Here is a 16,795-nt window from a genome sequence, read left to right on the forward strand (position 1 = left end):
GGAAGGGCAAACTTTGACTGTGTACATTCTTGTTTGCAAAGAGGTGCTATAAATGCAAGGAGAGATCATTGTCCCAAAGCTAGGCTGAGTGTCTTCCATTCAAGCCTCACATGGCACCAATGGAAATGTAATATTTTCCATATCATATCTATAATTTGCGATGTGAAAACTACCCATGGATATATTTGTGTTCGGAAAACCTAATAACTTATGTGTCTGCAAGTGCAATGCTTTTTTGGTGGTGGCAGAATCTCACTGGCAATGTGAAGACCCTTTGCTGTCTATTCCAAAGTTCTCCCTAATAAGATAGAATAGAAGACAAAAATAAAGTGTATATTTGATTTTGAGCAGAATTCATGTACCACTTGAGTCATTTTGAATAGTTTGGCATAAAAACATCAATGAGTACTACGTACAAAACAAAATAAAAAAAAAAAGGGACTAAAGAAAATAAAAACGCAAATGATGAACCACATCTACACTATAAAATACCTTTTGGGTTTTTCTAGTGCATTTTTGCCAGTTGTTTTTTAGGATTATGCTCTCTAATTTGTGAAAAACCATAAGTATTAATCTTTTTTTTTCTCTTGTTTTCTCTTATTATGATCCTTGCATCGCATTACCCTTTGCATTCTACCCTTCCACAGATTAATTAAACTATACTCCCTGTAATCATATAATGTTCCCTTTGATTTTAGGGTATAATAACTGTTCTCAATGAACTGACAAGGTCTTAATTCGCTTGTAAAACATGGAAAAACAAGTCTCATTTTATCAAATACCATATGGTAGAGAAAAATTATATAGTGTGCAGTGCTGTTTATAGGAGACATAATAGCCGTTAGTGTCCATCCTAAGCTCAGAATCAATTCCAAAATAAGATATTTATCCTACAGATGGGAAAACTGATAAAAAAAAGCAGGGTACAAGCCATGTAATGACCTACAATTGCGTTATTCTTAGTCACATGCCCACCCAGTCAGGAGACCAGTACAGTACTGGAAAAGGAGCAGTGGAGATTGCTAAGGGGAGTATATGTTAGGTTTTTTTATTTGACTTCAGAGCCTCCTGTATCGGTTTTTAAAAATTCATGAGTTCAAAACTCCCCCTTAAGGCTGTATTCATACATCAGGTTTTATGATTAGTTTGCAGAGCATAAAATGTAAATAAAGTTTGAGAACCCATTCATTTAGATAGGCAAAAAAATGTTAACTGCACAACTTTATTTCCATCCACATAGCAAATAGAACCAAAATGTCCATTTTATTAATATTAAAGGCTATGGGAAACAGATCATAATGGATGGTTATCCATTTAACATATCCCTTCTTAAGCATTGTGCAGGCCCAGAACACTAGAGGTCTTCAATGACATCTCTAGTAAAAACAGTTCAACACAAAGCAAAATTGGATGCAAACCAATACAAGACAGAAACCAGAATATATATCTTTAAACAAATCAGTAAAAAAGATCCATCTAAGAAGGGAAACTTTGGTTTCTATTTGTTATCCATTGCATCTGCTTTTCGTCATTTCTGTTTTATTGGATCCGTTACAAACGGATCCCAGATAGAATGTGGTACGTTTGTGGGTAAAATACAAATTTCAACAATTTGCACTTATTACTTACCAGACATTCCCCTCGAACACAGATATTATGAGAATCTTTATACGAGCATCGTGTTCCATCATGTGCTAGTCTTTTCATATACACCACATCTCCAGTTTTTTTTGACTGGCAGTAAAGATGACATCTTTCTTTTTCTGAAAGAAAAATAGAAAAATAATGCTAGAATTAAGCATTTGACTCTAGACCTCAAGGATATTGTAGTTAAGCCCTTCATTTCCTCTAGGCCTAAACGAATGCAAGTCAATTTATTATACCCCTAAAATATTAGAGGTGTCTCGCTGACTTCAGGATGAGGGCTCCTTCACCAAAAATTTGGAAATGCAGAGTTGTAATGGCAGCAGACGTTGGACCTGCCTGACGCGGGATCATTTTCTTTTAGGATTGTTGGTAATTATTTTCTTTTTTTTGGCAGGGAGTGCAGGGAGTTAGGTTATTAGGCACATTGGTTTAGTTGTACTATTGCTCATGTCCAGAGCATACACTTAATGTATTTTTTGATCTGTTCATATTTCTCTTTATGTACATTGTATATGATGATGCATCCACTACGTGTTACTTTACCACCAGATGTGAAATTTACAAAGTTTTTCTCTTCTTTTCTTCCATGTTTTTCCTCTACATTCATCACTTTGTCAAAAGGTTCACAAATGTTTCCTAATTTATAACACACTTCTCATAGAAGATCTATCCATAATAATGAAAAGGATTTGAGCATTTAATCAAGGGACACTGTGGCCTTTTGAATTTGATCAGGAAGATTTATTTTATCCGGCAACCTTAACTTTTTAATCCCCTTCCTGACATGGCCATTTTTCATTTTTGCATCTTCACATTTTCCTCCCATTTTTTCCAAGAGCCATAACTTTTATATTCATCCATCGATAAAGCTGTATTGAGGGCTTTTTTTCTAGGATGAGTTGTGCTTTTGAATGGCATCATTCAGATTTTTTATACAATGTACTAAAAACAGGAAAAAAACTTCCAAGTGCGAAGAAATTGCCCAATAAACCCCGCAATTCCAAAATCGTTTTTTCAGTTTTATTTTTACAGCATTCATTATATTGTGAAAATGACTTCCAGGTCAGTACGATTACAGCAATACCGTTGGTTTAATCATTTTAGTGGAGTGGTAAAAAAAAATCAACAATTTGTAGAAAAACATTTTCAGTAGCCATTTTTCAAAAACAGCAACTTTTTATTTTACCATCAATGGAGCTATGCAAGCTGATATTTTTATACTATTTTGGGATATATAGGACACTTTTATTGCACTTTTTGTGGTATTGCTGCAACTTAAAAGCCACAACACTGAATTTTCATTTTTTTTTCTTTTTATGTGGTTTACCTATCATGTAAATTATTTTTTTTTATATTGACAGGCACATATACAAGTCCCATATTTTAATAAATAAGACTTTTACTATTTTTAATGAGGGAAAAATGGGGGTGATTAAATTTTTAAATTTTTTTTCATATGTTTTCATTTTGACTTGAGCCTGAGGTCGTTCCATCATTTACAATATGAACTGCAATACATCTGTATTGTAGTATCCAGAAAAATCATGGCCTTCTATGAAGCAACCAAGCACTGTCATGGAAATGAAGGTGGTCTTTAGCAGACTTCCCGCTATCATTGCTAAGGGGCTGATGAGTGGGTGAAACGGCAGGGACCATGCGCTGTAGAAGCCACTCAGCCCGTACCAAACAACTGCTCCCGACTTGCACCGTAATTGTACGGTCGATGTTGGGAAGGACTTAAAGAAAAGTCATAATTTAAATGCTGGATGTTCCCTCCAAAATGTGGTTATCAGTCACATGCTCATAAAATTAACCCCACAGGCAGTTTTGTAGTACCTGGGTGGTGAATTTGAACATGTAGTTACATCAAAAGTCTTAGGCTATATTCACACTAGGTGTTTTTTCAGCTTTTTTTATGCATTTTTTCAGCTGCGTTTTACAGTACCAGCAAAGTCTATGAAATTTCCTAAATCTCATGCACACACATTGTGTTTTTGTGTCATCAGTATTTTGTGCTTTGCATATTTTTTTGCACAATAGAGTATGTCACTTCTTTCAGCCTTTTTTCTGCGTTTTCTCAGTATTTTTAACCCATTGAAAGTAATGGGTGGTGAAAAAACGCATAGTATGAACATAGCTATCAGGTTTGCTGCGTTTTTACTGAAAAAAAGCAAGTACATCAGTATGTGAAACTCATTTATTTTTGTGATTTTACCTAGGTGTGAGATTGAACAATACCTGTGGCCCATGGAGGTGTGAAATTGAACAATCTCTGAGCAACTCAATGGAAGACCATAGTGTGAAAATAAATAGTGTCCTACAAACTCAATGCACTGCCAAGGTCTTAGAAAAACTATTCCTGAACAATTCACCTCCCTCACTGTTACATTTGTAATTCTGGTTAATATGGTTTCACATATGTCTTGCATTGGTGACCTGTGTTCATGCTTCTGTGGTGGAAGCAAAGCTGAACTTTGGAATCCTGAAAAATACACCAAAAACTGCGTTTTTGACGTAGCTTCTTTCCTGCCAAGAGATCAGGTTTTGCTGCAGAAAAAAAAACGCTGAAAAAACGCCTAGTGTGAACATAGCCAAAAAGAGATTTTCCACTTATACCTTTCTGGCCTGTTATGGATAGTGATGGGTTAAAATAATAAAGTCTGATATTAGTCAGCCACCACCAGTCCAACGTGGCCTCTTCTCCACTTCTCTCGTCTCCATTTACTGTCTGCAGCGGTGACATCATGACAAAAGCGCACATCACTGCAGCAGCTCAGTGACTCGTGCCATATACATGGGCACAGCCGCTTACCTCAGAGATTAGCTGCAGTGGTGATCTATGCTGCAGCTGTGACACCACCGCTGCAATCACTAACCAAAGACCAGGGCAGCAGTGTCTGGCAATGCTGGACCAGAGGAGGGTGAATAACATCTAACATTGTTATTTTCATCCAGCGCTGGCCACTTGAGGCCAGAAAGCTATAAGTGAAAAGCTGTACACTGAAAACCCATTTAACATACAGTGCATTTACAGTGGCAGTTAAAACTGAGGTAGTGAATTCCAAAAAGAATAATTAACTTGTAGTCTAGGAGCCGTGCACCCCTAAGAGAGTGGTGTAATTAGGTTTGCATTCTCATATATAAACCTGCATTGCGCTGCTCCGCCTCTAGGACCGTAGACGGCCACAGGCAGAAGAACATGAAATGATAAAAAAAATCTTTGTAGTTTTTAATGAGGAGTATGGATATCTCAAATCAACAGTAGTAAAAGGAAGGACAGGTAAGGATCTGTCTTTTTCAGGCCAGTGAACATGACAAGGTTTTCAAGCAGAAACTGCTTCAGGAAATGCTAGCGTTCTTTTCCTGAAGAGTCTTTTTTAGCACTCCGCAGTTGCTCCTGAGCGCCTTTTCAACATTCGCCAGGAATCTTGTATGCACATGTCGCTCTTTCAAAGACAAGTGCAGCAATACCTTTACCTAGACAGTCCATTCTTCTGTTACTGAGAAATCAGCATCTTAATTGATATGCACATGAAGATGAAGGGCTATGGTAGATCTGAAGCCTCTGTCACACCAGCTCTATTCCCCGCCCAGTGCCGCCTCCTTCTTCTCCACTGAAAAGCCCCTATGCTGAGTGGCTTCAGGCAAAGGAGCAATAAGTCAAGCAGGAGGCAGCGCTGGGGGGGTATAGCATTGGAGTACTGGACTGGACTGACTACTGCACATCTAAATGGTAAGAGGGGTTGAAATCCTGCTACCAGATTCAGTTTAAGACTCCTCATGGCAAAGCACAATGTTTTTTATTTTAATTCATGTTTTCCTGATCATGGATGTAATACACTACTGGGTCCAAGAGGGGTACGGCCCGATAAAAGTTCATAAAAGAGAATACAAATGAAGGTTTTACTGTTGATCCATAAAGTGCATTTAGCCATACAGTACATATAAAGTACAATGCAGCAAGGAATTAGCACTAGCTGTGAGACAGTGCCATTTAACATGCGCAGACATGCATGCACGTCATTCTTGCCGCCCATTGGCGTGCCTGTGACGTGATTGCAGTTCCTCGGACCCCTGCCTGTGGCCAAGTTTCAAAAGGAGACCGTGATTTCTGCAGTATGCAGCAATGCTAGCACAAGCGATTGGATGATTGCAGCTTCAATTCCCCTAAGAGAACAAACAATAACAGTGAAAAGTAAGAAAAATATGTTTTAAAAAATATGAAAAATAAAAAAAAAAACTAAAATTTCAAATCAACCCCCTTTTCCCCAATTGAAATTAAGATATTAAAAAACTAAAAAAATATACATATGTGCTATCACCGTGTTCAGACAAGTCCAATCTATCAAAATATGAATTCCACAAAAAATGCTATAACAAGCGATCAAAACTTTATATCTATCCCACAATGGTAACAATAAAAAATCTCACCCCGCAAAAAATAAGCCATCACACAGCTCCATAAGCTGAAAAATAAAAATGTTACAGGTCTCAGAAAATGGCGACCACGCCCCCCCCCCCCCAATTTTCTTTTTGCAAACTTTTGATTTTTTTCACCACTAAAATAACAAAAAACTGGACACGTTGGGTATCACTGTAATCATATTGTTGACATGAATCATATTGTCAGGTCATTTTTAACACAAAATGCACACCATAAAAGCAATGTCAGAATTGTTTTTTTTTTCACAATTTCACCGCACTTGCAATTTTTTACCATTTTCCAGTACACTATGTGGTAAAATAATTTGTGTCATTCAAAAATACAAGTAGTCCTGCTAAAAACAAGTCCTCATATGTCTATGTGGACAGAAAAATAAAAGAGTCATAGCTCTGGGAAGAAAGGGAGGAAAAAATGGAAACACAAAAACGGAAATTGGCAGCAGCGTGAAGATATTAAAGCCTAAACGTTTTGATTTTAGAAGGATAAGCAGAATAAGGCAAAAACAGTAATAACCTGACAGTTTTCCAGTAATAAAGACATACATTTATATTTGTCAGGAAGCCATCTTAAAAATTGTATTAAATAAAAAATTTACCATCTGGATGTTCGTACGGAGTCCACTGATGTTTAGCATTCTGATATTCAAAAAATGGGTCCCATTGTTTGCACTGTTCTTCTCTAAAGTCTTCAGACTCTTTGTTACACTCTTGTGTACTACAGAGTTGTAATTCATAGGTTGGTCCTGCACATGAACGACCTCCATTAGATGGGCTAAATATAAAACAGTATACGTTTGAGCAATGCAGGCAATATTATTCTAAGCAACAATTTTGTCTAATAAAGCAAAACATCAAGGGCCCGGTTTATAAAAGTGTTCACACCACAGCTACACAAAAACTATACAGCTCTTGTCGTTTTTACGCCAGTAACAACCATTTTGCCAAAGTGGGTAGAGCTGTGTGAAAAATTCATCAAAATTTACGCCACTTTAGTGGTACAAATTAAGCCAGAAATGTACACCAGTCCCTGACTGGAGAAACATTTCCAGCAGAGTCGTACGCAAGCTATAAGATGTAACCAATTCATTAAGTATCTTAATAAATGGGGACCTAAGTGCCCAACAGATTCCTAGTGTATACGTCTTTACATAAAGATGTAGCCTTTTGCAATGATAAACTTAAGATTTTCCAGAACATAAGCAAGTCTGCGTAGGTGTACCAATGTAAAAAGCATGCTTTTTTTATTTCTACATTAATTGTCAATTACAGAAACTACAGGGAAACAAATGAAGTGATTACTTGAATAATGAATACCATATTCACAGCCAATTGTTTTGGGTCAAATGTAACAAAAACAAATTTGAAATCTGGTTTATAGTTGCACATGGATTATGCTTCGAATTAAATATTAAGCAAACCTTTACAAGTATACTGTATCTCTAGGCTACAGCTCACAAAAAGCAAGGGAAATCAGGGAACTGCTGAGGCCAGATAAAACAAAAATGACTGGTAAAGCCAAAGACTGGCAGATGGTGCCTTAGGCAGAAAGACAGGCAGCGTTGTACAGTTAATGATTCTTCAATATTAAGAACTGTAGACAAGCAACTGGCAGAATCCTGGATAGAAGATGCTGAGAGGGTTAATAGGATCAATATATGGGCCCAGGTTTTGTAGGAATGGGTAGATGAGATAGGTGGAACTAGTCATTCCCAATCTGAAATCAAGGAGGTGCAGCTGGTTTAAAAGAGCAGCTGAGCTGTTCATTCCTTATTTGGGAGAAAGGCTGTGTGCCCACGTAGCGTTTTTCAAGCGTTTTTGATGCGGAATTTCCGCAGCGGAAACGCTTGTAAAACGCTTGGTAACCCGCACCCCATGGTCCCCAATGTGATTCCGCAAGTTCTATGCACATGCTGCGGATTTTTCCGCAGCGTTTATGCCGCGTTCAAAAATCCGCAGCATGTCATTTAATTTTGCATTTCCGCAAGCAGAATTGCCTTTGTCCAATGCAAAAAAAACGCAAGGCAATTCCGCATGTGGAAAACGCGTGATAAGCGCGCGAAAAATGCGCGATAAACGCGTGCGGAATTCCGCATGCGTTTTTCCGGGAGAGGACTTGCAGAAATGAAGCAGAAATTTTCTGCTTCATAAATGCAACGTGGGCACATAGCCTAAAGGTGCAAACACCTCTGGTATTTGGGTATGTGTATGCAAGGTGAAGGAACTGTGTATGTTGCTTAGACTCTACAAAAGGCAGAGTATTGGACTTTGAATACTGAGCAGCTGAACCGCTCTGCTTCTCATACTGCTGTATGGACTCTTTATTTTGTTATTACTTTCTGTTGGAAGTTTGAGTTAATAGACAAGAGACTGCGTGCCTGTGTGAACACTGCCAACTACCAAAGAGCTAAATCGATACAGAACCTAAAAAAATCCTAAAAGGGATTGTGCCACCATATAGTATGCGGTTAACCCTTTCAATTTCTGTTTTTTGTTTTTTCTCCCCTTCTTTCAAGAGCCATACCTTTTTATGTTTCCATACACATAGCCATATGACGGCTTGTTTTTTTGGGGGACGAATTGTACTTTGGAATGACGCCATTTATATTATTATGTGATGCACTGGAAAGCAGGAAAAAAAAAATTCAAGTGCGTCAAAATTGAAAAAAAGTGTATATCCACAATTGTTTTTTGAGTTTTTTATTATCATATTCAGTAAATGGTAAAATTGACCTGGAAGTATGATTACACAGATAAACATATACTGAGTTTTTAATGTTTTCCTGAATTTCTTTGGATTGCAGCATGATGTCTAGCTTTTGAGGATCTTTTGGTCTACTTCACTTTGTCAGGCAGATCCTATTTAAGTGATTTCTTGATTGAGAACAGGTGCTGCAGTAATCAGGCCTGTGTGTGGCTAGGGAGATTGACGTCAGCTTCCCAAACATCTCAAGCCACCAGGTGTGGATTTTTTTTCCCTTGATAATAAAGACTTCATTTAAAAACTGCATTTTGGGTTTACTTGTGTTATCTTTATCTAATATTTAAATTTCTTTTGTGATCTGAAACATTTAAGTGTAGCAAACATGCAAAAGAATAAGAAATCAGGAAAGGGCAAACATTTTTTCACACCACTGTATAGTTTATATTATTATTATTATTATTATTATTTAAATTTTGAAAAAAGAATTCAAAAATGTATAAAAAAAAAAAAATTTGCTTGTGTTGCCATTTTCCGAGACCGGTAATATTAACAATTTTGAGGATATGGGGCTGTGTAAGAGCTTGTTTTTTGCGTCCTGAGCGGACGTTATTACTGATACCATTGTGGGGTAGATACGATCTTTTGATCGCCTCTTATTGTAGTTTATTGCAATCTTGTGGCAGTGACAGTGACAGAAGGGAAGAAGCGCCATATTGGAAAGCAGATTTTGCTGTTATGGTTTGCAGGTGCCATGTCATGTGTCACAAAGCAAGATTTTCGTGGAAAATATGGTAATATTTAATTTATTCAGTCCAAAGTTATACAATTCTGTGAATCTCCTGAGGGTTAAAAATACTCACTACTCCCCTAGATGAATTCCTTGAGAGGTGTAGCTTTCAAATGGGGTCATTTGTGGGGGTTTTGGCATGTCAGGGGCTCCTCAAATGTGACATGTCATCCGCAACCTATTCTAGCCAAAATGGAGTTCCTTCCCCAATAAGCTGAAGGCGAGATTATGGCATGTTTGGGTGTAACCCTGGCAGTCTCTGTTCTTCCCAGAGTCCCTTTACTCAAAGCTCTTTGGGGGCTAAAGAACACAACACACCAGAAAAACGACTTCAAGTTGATTTTTTGGAATGAATGAACTGTCAGACTTTGTTCTTGAACCCCAAGCTGTGTTGCAGACTCTGCGAGCTGTGGTGGTTGGGACATTGTCAGTGGTGGTAGCAATTCAGAGCCAGGACAAATATCGAAGTGGAAATCAGGTGGGAGGAGCTAGGAGTGCTGGCCATTTCCCAAATTGAAGCACCTCTCAGTCAAATCAGGGATGATGATGAAGATAATTCTTTAGTGAACAAAACCTGGGAAGCAGACAGGGATGACGATAAGGTTAGGTAAATCAGAGGAGGTTGCTGACATCGGAGATACACAGCACAGGTGACATGCGTCAAAAAGATCCTCTGGGGCTTCATCAAATTCTCCTGCTGTCAGTTATGGAGCATGTGATGCCGTATGTGCTGTTGGCGGAGGTCAGGTAGCACTGACTGTTGGAGCTCTTTTGCATGTTACCACCAGAAGATTCTTTGGCGCTCTGCAAGAGGAAAATAATCCATTGATGTCCTGGCTCTTATAGACTAGGAACTATGGCTCTCTAGCAGCATATGAAGCAACATCACCTGCTCCTTTGGGAAAGTCAAGCCGACCACCAATCAGAGCAAGCACCCCCCCCCTTCTTGTCACACTAGTCTGTCTGTCAACCAAGCAGCACCCTTATGTACTAAGTGTTTGGTGTCATTAACACAATCATCATCATTTTCATCCACCTCTATTGAGTGTCAGGGTTCGCTCACACTGGCATATAACTCGGACAAGTGCAATCCCATTTTAAAAAAAAAACGGACTACACTCGGACCAATGTTATTCAATGAGGCAATGCAAATCTCTGTATTTTTTCTCAGCTGTATTTGGCATGAGAAAAAACTGGCAGCATGGTGTGATTTCACTCAGAAATTGGTGTCGTGCAAAAAAAAATCTTATGTTATACGGAACATCAGTATAACATCTGATTTTTACAGATACCTCCAATTCTGTAGCATAGAAAACTGTAAATGGTCCTGTAAAAGATTAATAGCTGCTGAGTAAAAAAACAGATTGTATACAGACAGCACATGGATGACACGTGAGAAAACATCATCCCACTCTCCTGGATGAGAATGGAACCAATTATTTATACTCAAGTGTGAGCGTACCCTCATACTCAGAGTATGCCTCCTCCTTCTTCTCCATCACAATGGCAAATATCCATCCCCAATTGTGTGTCAAGAAAACAAGCGTTCACTCCCAGTCCTTTGGTAGTTTTCAATAAACTCACATCTTGTCAAGTTGATGGTGCAGTCGCAGTCTTAACACCTTGTGGATTCTGCTGCCTTTCAGGAAAAGATAGCGCGCACTCAGCCTCACTGGTAGATACCAAGACGCTGACATTATTTCTTGCAGTAAGAGTGCCCACTCTCTTTTCTCACATGCAGGAGAATGTAGGCCACTCTCGGGACTTGTCTTTGAGATCCAAACTCTAGATACCGCAGCAATGATGGCCAGGGGCACTACATGAGTTTCACAGCTCATAGCGTGAATGTATTCAGTGGCAGCAATGCACCACCATGTCTAGGATATGTGGTGAGGCTTCCACAACTGGAAGCTACATCCGTTTCCACCACTTTGCGGTGGTTATATGTCTCCTCCTGCAACTCCTCCAGAACCTGTTCTAGTGGCATGACCCCATCCCCAACAGACACAGAGCATATCATTGATTCCACACACACAGCCCATTTTTTGCTCTTGCAAGAGAACACACTGCCAAGCAATTTTTGCTGCTTGAAAGCAAGGGAGAGAAAAGCTCTCTGTACATCAAGAGGAAACTTGCCTGCTGGCTGGCTACCCATGAGCTACAACTCAGAATTATCATGAGTAATAATGCTTAATGATCAGGCAAAGTAACTCTAGGGCGATGCACTGCTCACGTTCTGAATTTAGTAGTGCTACATTTTTTTCACAAATATACACACTTGAGAAGAGTGGTGGATATGGCCAGAAAAGGGTCAGCCCATTTCAATAGATATTATGTGACAAAGCACGCCCACCTGGCTTTGCAAAAAAATAAAAAATACGGTTGCCACAGCGCCATCTGATTGGCGTCGTTGGAATCCGCTACAATTGGATGCTGTATATGTTGTCGTATTTGTATAAACCCTGTAAAGTGGTGATTGTAACGATGTAATCGTGCTAATATTTCTCCTAAAAAAACATTTGCAGGTTAAATGTCACATATTAAGTGTTTGCATATGACTTAGCTACTGTATTCTTTGGTTAGCTGCTGTATTCTTTTGGATACTGTCACAGCAGCTTGCACATGGTCACATTTGCTTCATTTTGTTCAGAGGTACTGGTAAGTTTTTGTTTCTCTGTAGCACTGATTGTTCAGTGTCAACTGTTTTGGGACATACCCCCAAGAGGCAATACCCAGTTTAATCATACATGCAATTTATTCATAAGCTTCTAGCAGGAATGAGAGCAGAATATACATTCCTGAATTGTTTATAATATTATACATTTTATGGAGAACACAACTATTTAGTAAAGCAGACATGTCAGAGATGTGACAGAAATCCTCTTGAAAAAATGATCAGCTCATATGGAGCTATTGACCGGTATCAGTATATACAGCTGCTCATAATCTTACCATGATGAAACTGTGTGGTCAGGTTAGGATTAAATAATATAATAGCCTGAAAGATTGCAGAATTTTACTGATGTAAAAACACTGAGTTTCAGAGCTAGACTGGTTGCTTTATCAGGTGTATAGATACAATACAATAGCGTAGTTGTCACGGTTTCATCATTGACTGCGGCCTTGGGACGCTGTGAGTGACAGCTCAGCTTCCCTATGGGATTTAGAGTGGGCTGGACTGATGGTTTTGTAAGTAACAGTCCAGTCATCCAATCTGATCCTGGGGCATGCTGGGCTGTCAGCATTTTGAATCACAGCTCTGCTGCTCAATCTGGTCTAGCCTGTGGACGTTTCCGCGGGTGCCTCCCGCTCGCAATGATTTGAACGCTTTTTAGCTGGCTTGCTGTGAGCAGCACATTGTCAGTTGTAGCTTAGCTTAGATAGCTGTGTTTACTTGCTCTGTGTCTGACTTTTTGATCGTGTGACTGGACCTCAGATTTGTCTTGACTATTCATGTGAACTATCCGTTCTGCTTATTATGCTCTATGACTTCATGTATCTGACCCCGGACTTGGCCCCAGACCATCAGTTGTACTCCCTTGTCTTGACCCAGGACTGTTTTATAACCATGCCCTTGTCTTACCACTATGTACTACAAGCCCTCCTGGTATCTGACCTTGAACCTCCTGACTACCCTGTCTCATGGCTTGCTCTTGGGTAGTGACTCAGTGTCACAGAAGCATTTAAAAGGATAAAATGGCATCAAAAAGAGAAGTGGATTTATCAAATATACATATGATAGATAGTTGAAAGACTATAAAAACACAAATTCATGAAAGATTAAATGGTGTCCTTATTATAGGTTGTTCTGTAGAATTCAACAAATATTGTAGAAGTGCAAGCAAATAATTTGTTATCGTAACTGTAAATGAAAAATGTCCATGGAAGTAACCAGTAATTGGTACTAGTCAATATATTAAATGGTGTAATGTCAGATTTGTGACCGTCAGCCATAAAAGGCGAGGAAGGGCTAATTTTAGGGGAAAAGTTTAACTGAGATATAGATGTTCTGTATATGTGAGTGATCACTTTGTGTTGCCATGGTGAGCGAGATGCCACTATCAAGAACATTGAGTAGAGGTATGCATGGAAGTGATCGCAACACGTTGTCATGGTAATGTCACGCCAGGTGTGGGAAAGACTTAGTGCAACACAGAGAGAAGAGGGAAAGGGAGCCCAGACACTAGGGAAAGGGGGAAGTGGAGACCTCCTAGTCTGGTCTAGTGTCACCCTGTCTCAACTACCATCCCTATATTGCCACATCAGCAATCGCCGCATGCGTGCCTCGCCCTGTCTTTCCCTGGTATATGGCTAAGGCTGGGAGGAGATGACCACTAGTTGATCTCCACTAAACTCTATAGACAACAAGGGTAGACAAACAAGGGGGGATTGCTTAGCTTTAGACGACTCCAGACAAGTGCGAACTCGGCCTCAAGCTCCAGAGAGGACGAAGTACTGCTCTTGCTAAGCCTTCACAAGTAGAAATGAATATAGCCGGCACCTCCCTCTCAGACACATCAGGTATACATACACCAGACCAGGGAGCTAATTACCAGAGGGAGGTAGCCGCTAGTCCTAGAGACAGCCTCTCATCTAAGAAGATGTCTGTAATGCCAAACGTAGAGATCTCCTGCAACCAACTGCAGGGCGACTGTCACCTCTGACACACCCATGACAGGTAATCGGGTTGCCGCTATATAATGCATAAAAGTGTGGGTTGAACAACAGTTGGAATCGAACGCCATGGGTTGCCATGGGGAGCAGGATGCTTTGACGTCTGTGGAAGTCTGAATGGACCCAAAAGCAACGTGCCACATATTATAGGGTGCATTAAATGAATACATGGGTATGTATGTTCACAGTAAGAGGACTAATTATGTTCAGAATAAAAGGTCTATCAATTGCATTGAGCAAAGTTGTGCGTTGTGATGCCATGGTGACCTGGATGCTACTACATGCTGCATAGGAGGAAAGGTTGAACAGCAGTGTAAATGGAAATGATCATGTTGCATTGTAGTGGTGTGGTGAGGCCAGGGACTGGAAATTCATATTCCCAGTTATTTCCTATTCCCAGTTATTTCATATTCCCAGTTATGAAGGTCTCAGCAGGAATGCTAGTCTGTTTGACTTCAAAGGACCCCTGAGGACAAAGTATTGACATCAGCATTTGTTTCCCTTCCATACATCACACCAGGCTGACAAGCCAGGAGAGAATTGAATACAGGTCATATACCTTTGTAGTGCAAACGCCTATTCCTGACGAGAGTATGGGGGAGCTAATTGAATCATGGCAATGAAGAATAGCTAATTGAATACCTCTGAAGTCAGGGGAACCTCCTGTGTTAGATCAATTACTATGCGCACCTTACAATGAGAATATTGCTGGGAAATGGATTATGAAATGCCTGGTAGAAGGGAAGAGGAGATTATATGTAAATCGCCTATTTTCTGCCCTGCCCAAATTACGAATAAATGTGTCCCTCAGAGAGAGAAGGAGTCTTCTGTTGAGGGTCACCTGTCGCTACAGATGTGCAGAAAGACCAAGGAACCACTCTGGACCCATGACAGCACCCTTCCTGCCGTGTCCAGAGACCTTTAATGAAAGTGTGGTATATTCACTTTTATTCCTTTTTATTTTAATGTATCGTATTACTGCTTCCTTACTGTATTTGTCTGACTACTGTATATATATATATCTTGTAACCGCTTGTATATATTGTACCTAGCATCGCTCTTTTGAGTAAATAAATATATAAAATTTATAAGCTCGCTTCACATTATCCTAAACCCGGAACTCACGGTAGTTGTGAGGAAGGATCAGGGGCACGTGGCTCCGATCGGTAGTGTGACAGTGGTAACAAGTTGGCTGCAGATACCTGAATTGACCAAAATGGTAAGTGCCACCTACTTTCTTATCTAATGGATAAATGCATGGGTATGTTCAGAATAAGAGGGCTAACTGGCCAGTAGAGATATAGTTGAATGGGTTTTTTTGTGTGGATTTCTACCATAACAGTAAGGGAAGGATCTAACAATCAGAAAAGACTAGTATGACACTATGAGGTATACTAAGACTGTATTGAGCCCCTTTTGCGCTATTTAACGCAAACACAGACTAAGTAATGTCCGAGTGACGTCATCACATCTGGATATAGATGAATGGTTGGTAATTGGTGGCAACCAACAGCCCATTTAATAACACACGCCACGGACATACTTATGTTTTTTTTTTAAACTAAAAAACGGTCCAAAAATTAACCCTCTTGGTTTTTTGGGCCAACAAAAGGACACAGGTTTTTGACAACAATGAAAGACAATTACCTTTCACAATTGGTTCAAGGCCCATTAAAAGGAGAGGGGGCACTCCTAGACCTAATTCTAACCAATAGGCCAGACAGAATGTCAAATATACGACTCGGGGGTCACTTGGGTAATAGTGATCACAAAATAATAAGTTTTAACATATCATTTAATAAGATGTACAGTGGAGGGACTACAAGGATACCAAACTTTAGGAAGTATAATTTCTGTCAGCTGAAAGATGATCTTTGTGCCATAAATTGGGACAATGACCTGAAAATAAAAGTACACAAAGCAAATGGGACATTTTTATAAGCATTCTGAATAGGACCTGTGTACAACATATAACCTATGGAAATAAATAAACTAGAAAAGGAAGAAACCACTATGGCTAAATAAAGTTCTAATAAATTCCAAAAAGAAAGAGTTTTGAGGATTAAAGAAAAAGAGGAGTGGTGAGGCATTAAATAATTAGAGAAAGAAATAAATTGTGTAAAAAGCAAATCAAGGCAGTAAAGATCTGAGACAGAAAATTGGCAAAAAGAATAAGAATAATCCAAATATCTTCAACTGCATAAACAGTAAGCAACTCAAAAATTATAGTCCATTCAAAAATAATCTGGATTAAATGGAGGAAGAGGATAAGGAAAAAGCTAATCAACTAAAATCCTATGACAGAAGACATGATCAGGGATACCATAAATTCTCCATTAAATTTCACCTGCTCAATCAAGCAGAAAGGACAGCATTGCCTCACTAAAGTAGACAAATCACCATGCCCATAACACATACACCCCTGTGTACTGCAGGAACTGTGATAAACAGATCATTACTTCTAATATTCAAGGATTCCACAATAAAAGGGTCTGGCGAATAGCAAATATAGTGCCAATTTTCAAAAAGGGGACAAAAAAAGG

General features: G+C 39.2%; 1 protein-coding gene across 3 annotated transcripts in view; it reads right to left on the bottom strand.

Annotated features, from left to right (window-relative positions):
• Positions 1–16,795, bottom strand: part of LOC141164392 (A disintegrin and metalloproteinase with thrombospondin motifs 2-like) — an 837,082-nt gene that overhangs the window by 252,427 nt on the left and 567,860 nt on the right. For all 3 annotated transcript variants that reach the window (XM_073649565.1, XM_073649564.1, XM_073649563.1), the window contains exons 12-13: positions 6,687–6,862; positions 1,630–1,763 (exon numbers count right to left, since the gene is read on the bottom strand). In XM_073649565.1, the coding sequence (XP_073505666.1) occupies positions 1,630–1,763; positions 6,687–6,862 (310 nt within the window). The remainder of the gene's footprint in view (positions 1–1,629; positions 1,764–6,686; positions 6,863–16,795) is intronic.

Source organism: Phyllobates terribilis, unplaced genomic scaffold (assembly GCF_046119375.1).
Source record: "Phyllobates terribilis strain yellow unplaced genomic scaffold, ASM4611937v1 Scaffold_10__3_contigs__length_209671492, whole genome shotgun sequence".
Lineage (NCBI taxonomy): Eukaryota > Metazoa > Chordata > Amphibia > Anura > Dendrobatidae > Phyllobates > Phyllobates terribilis.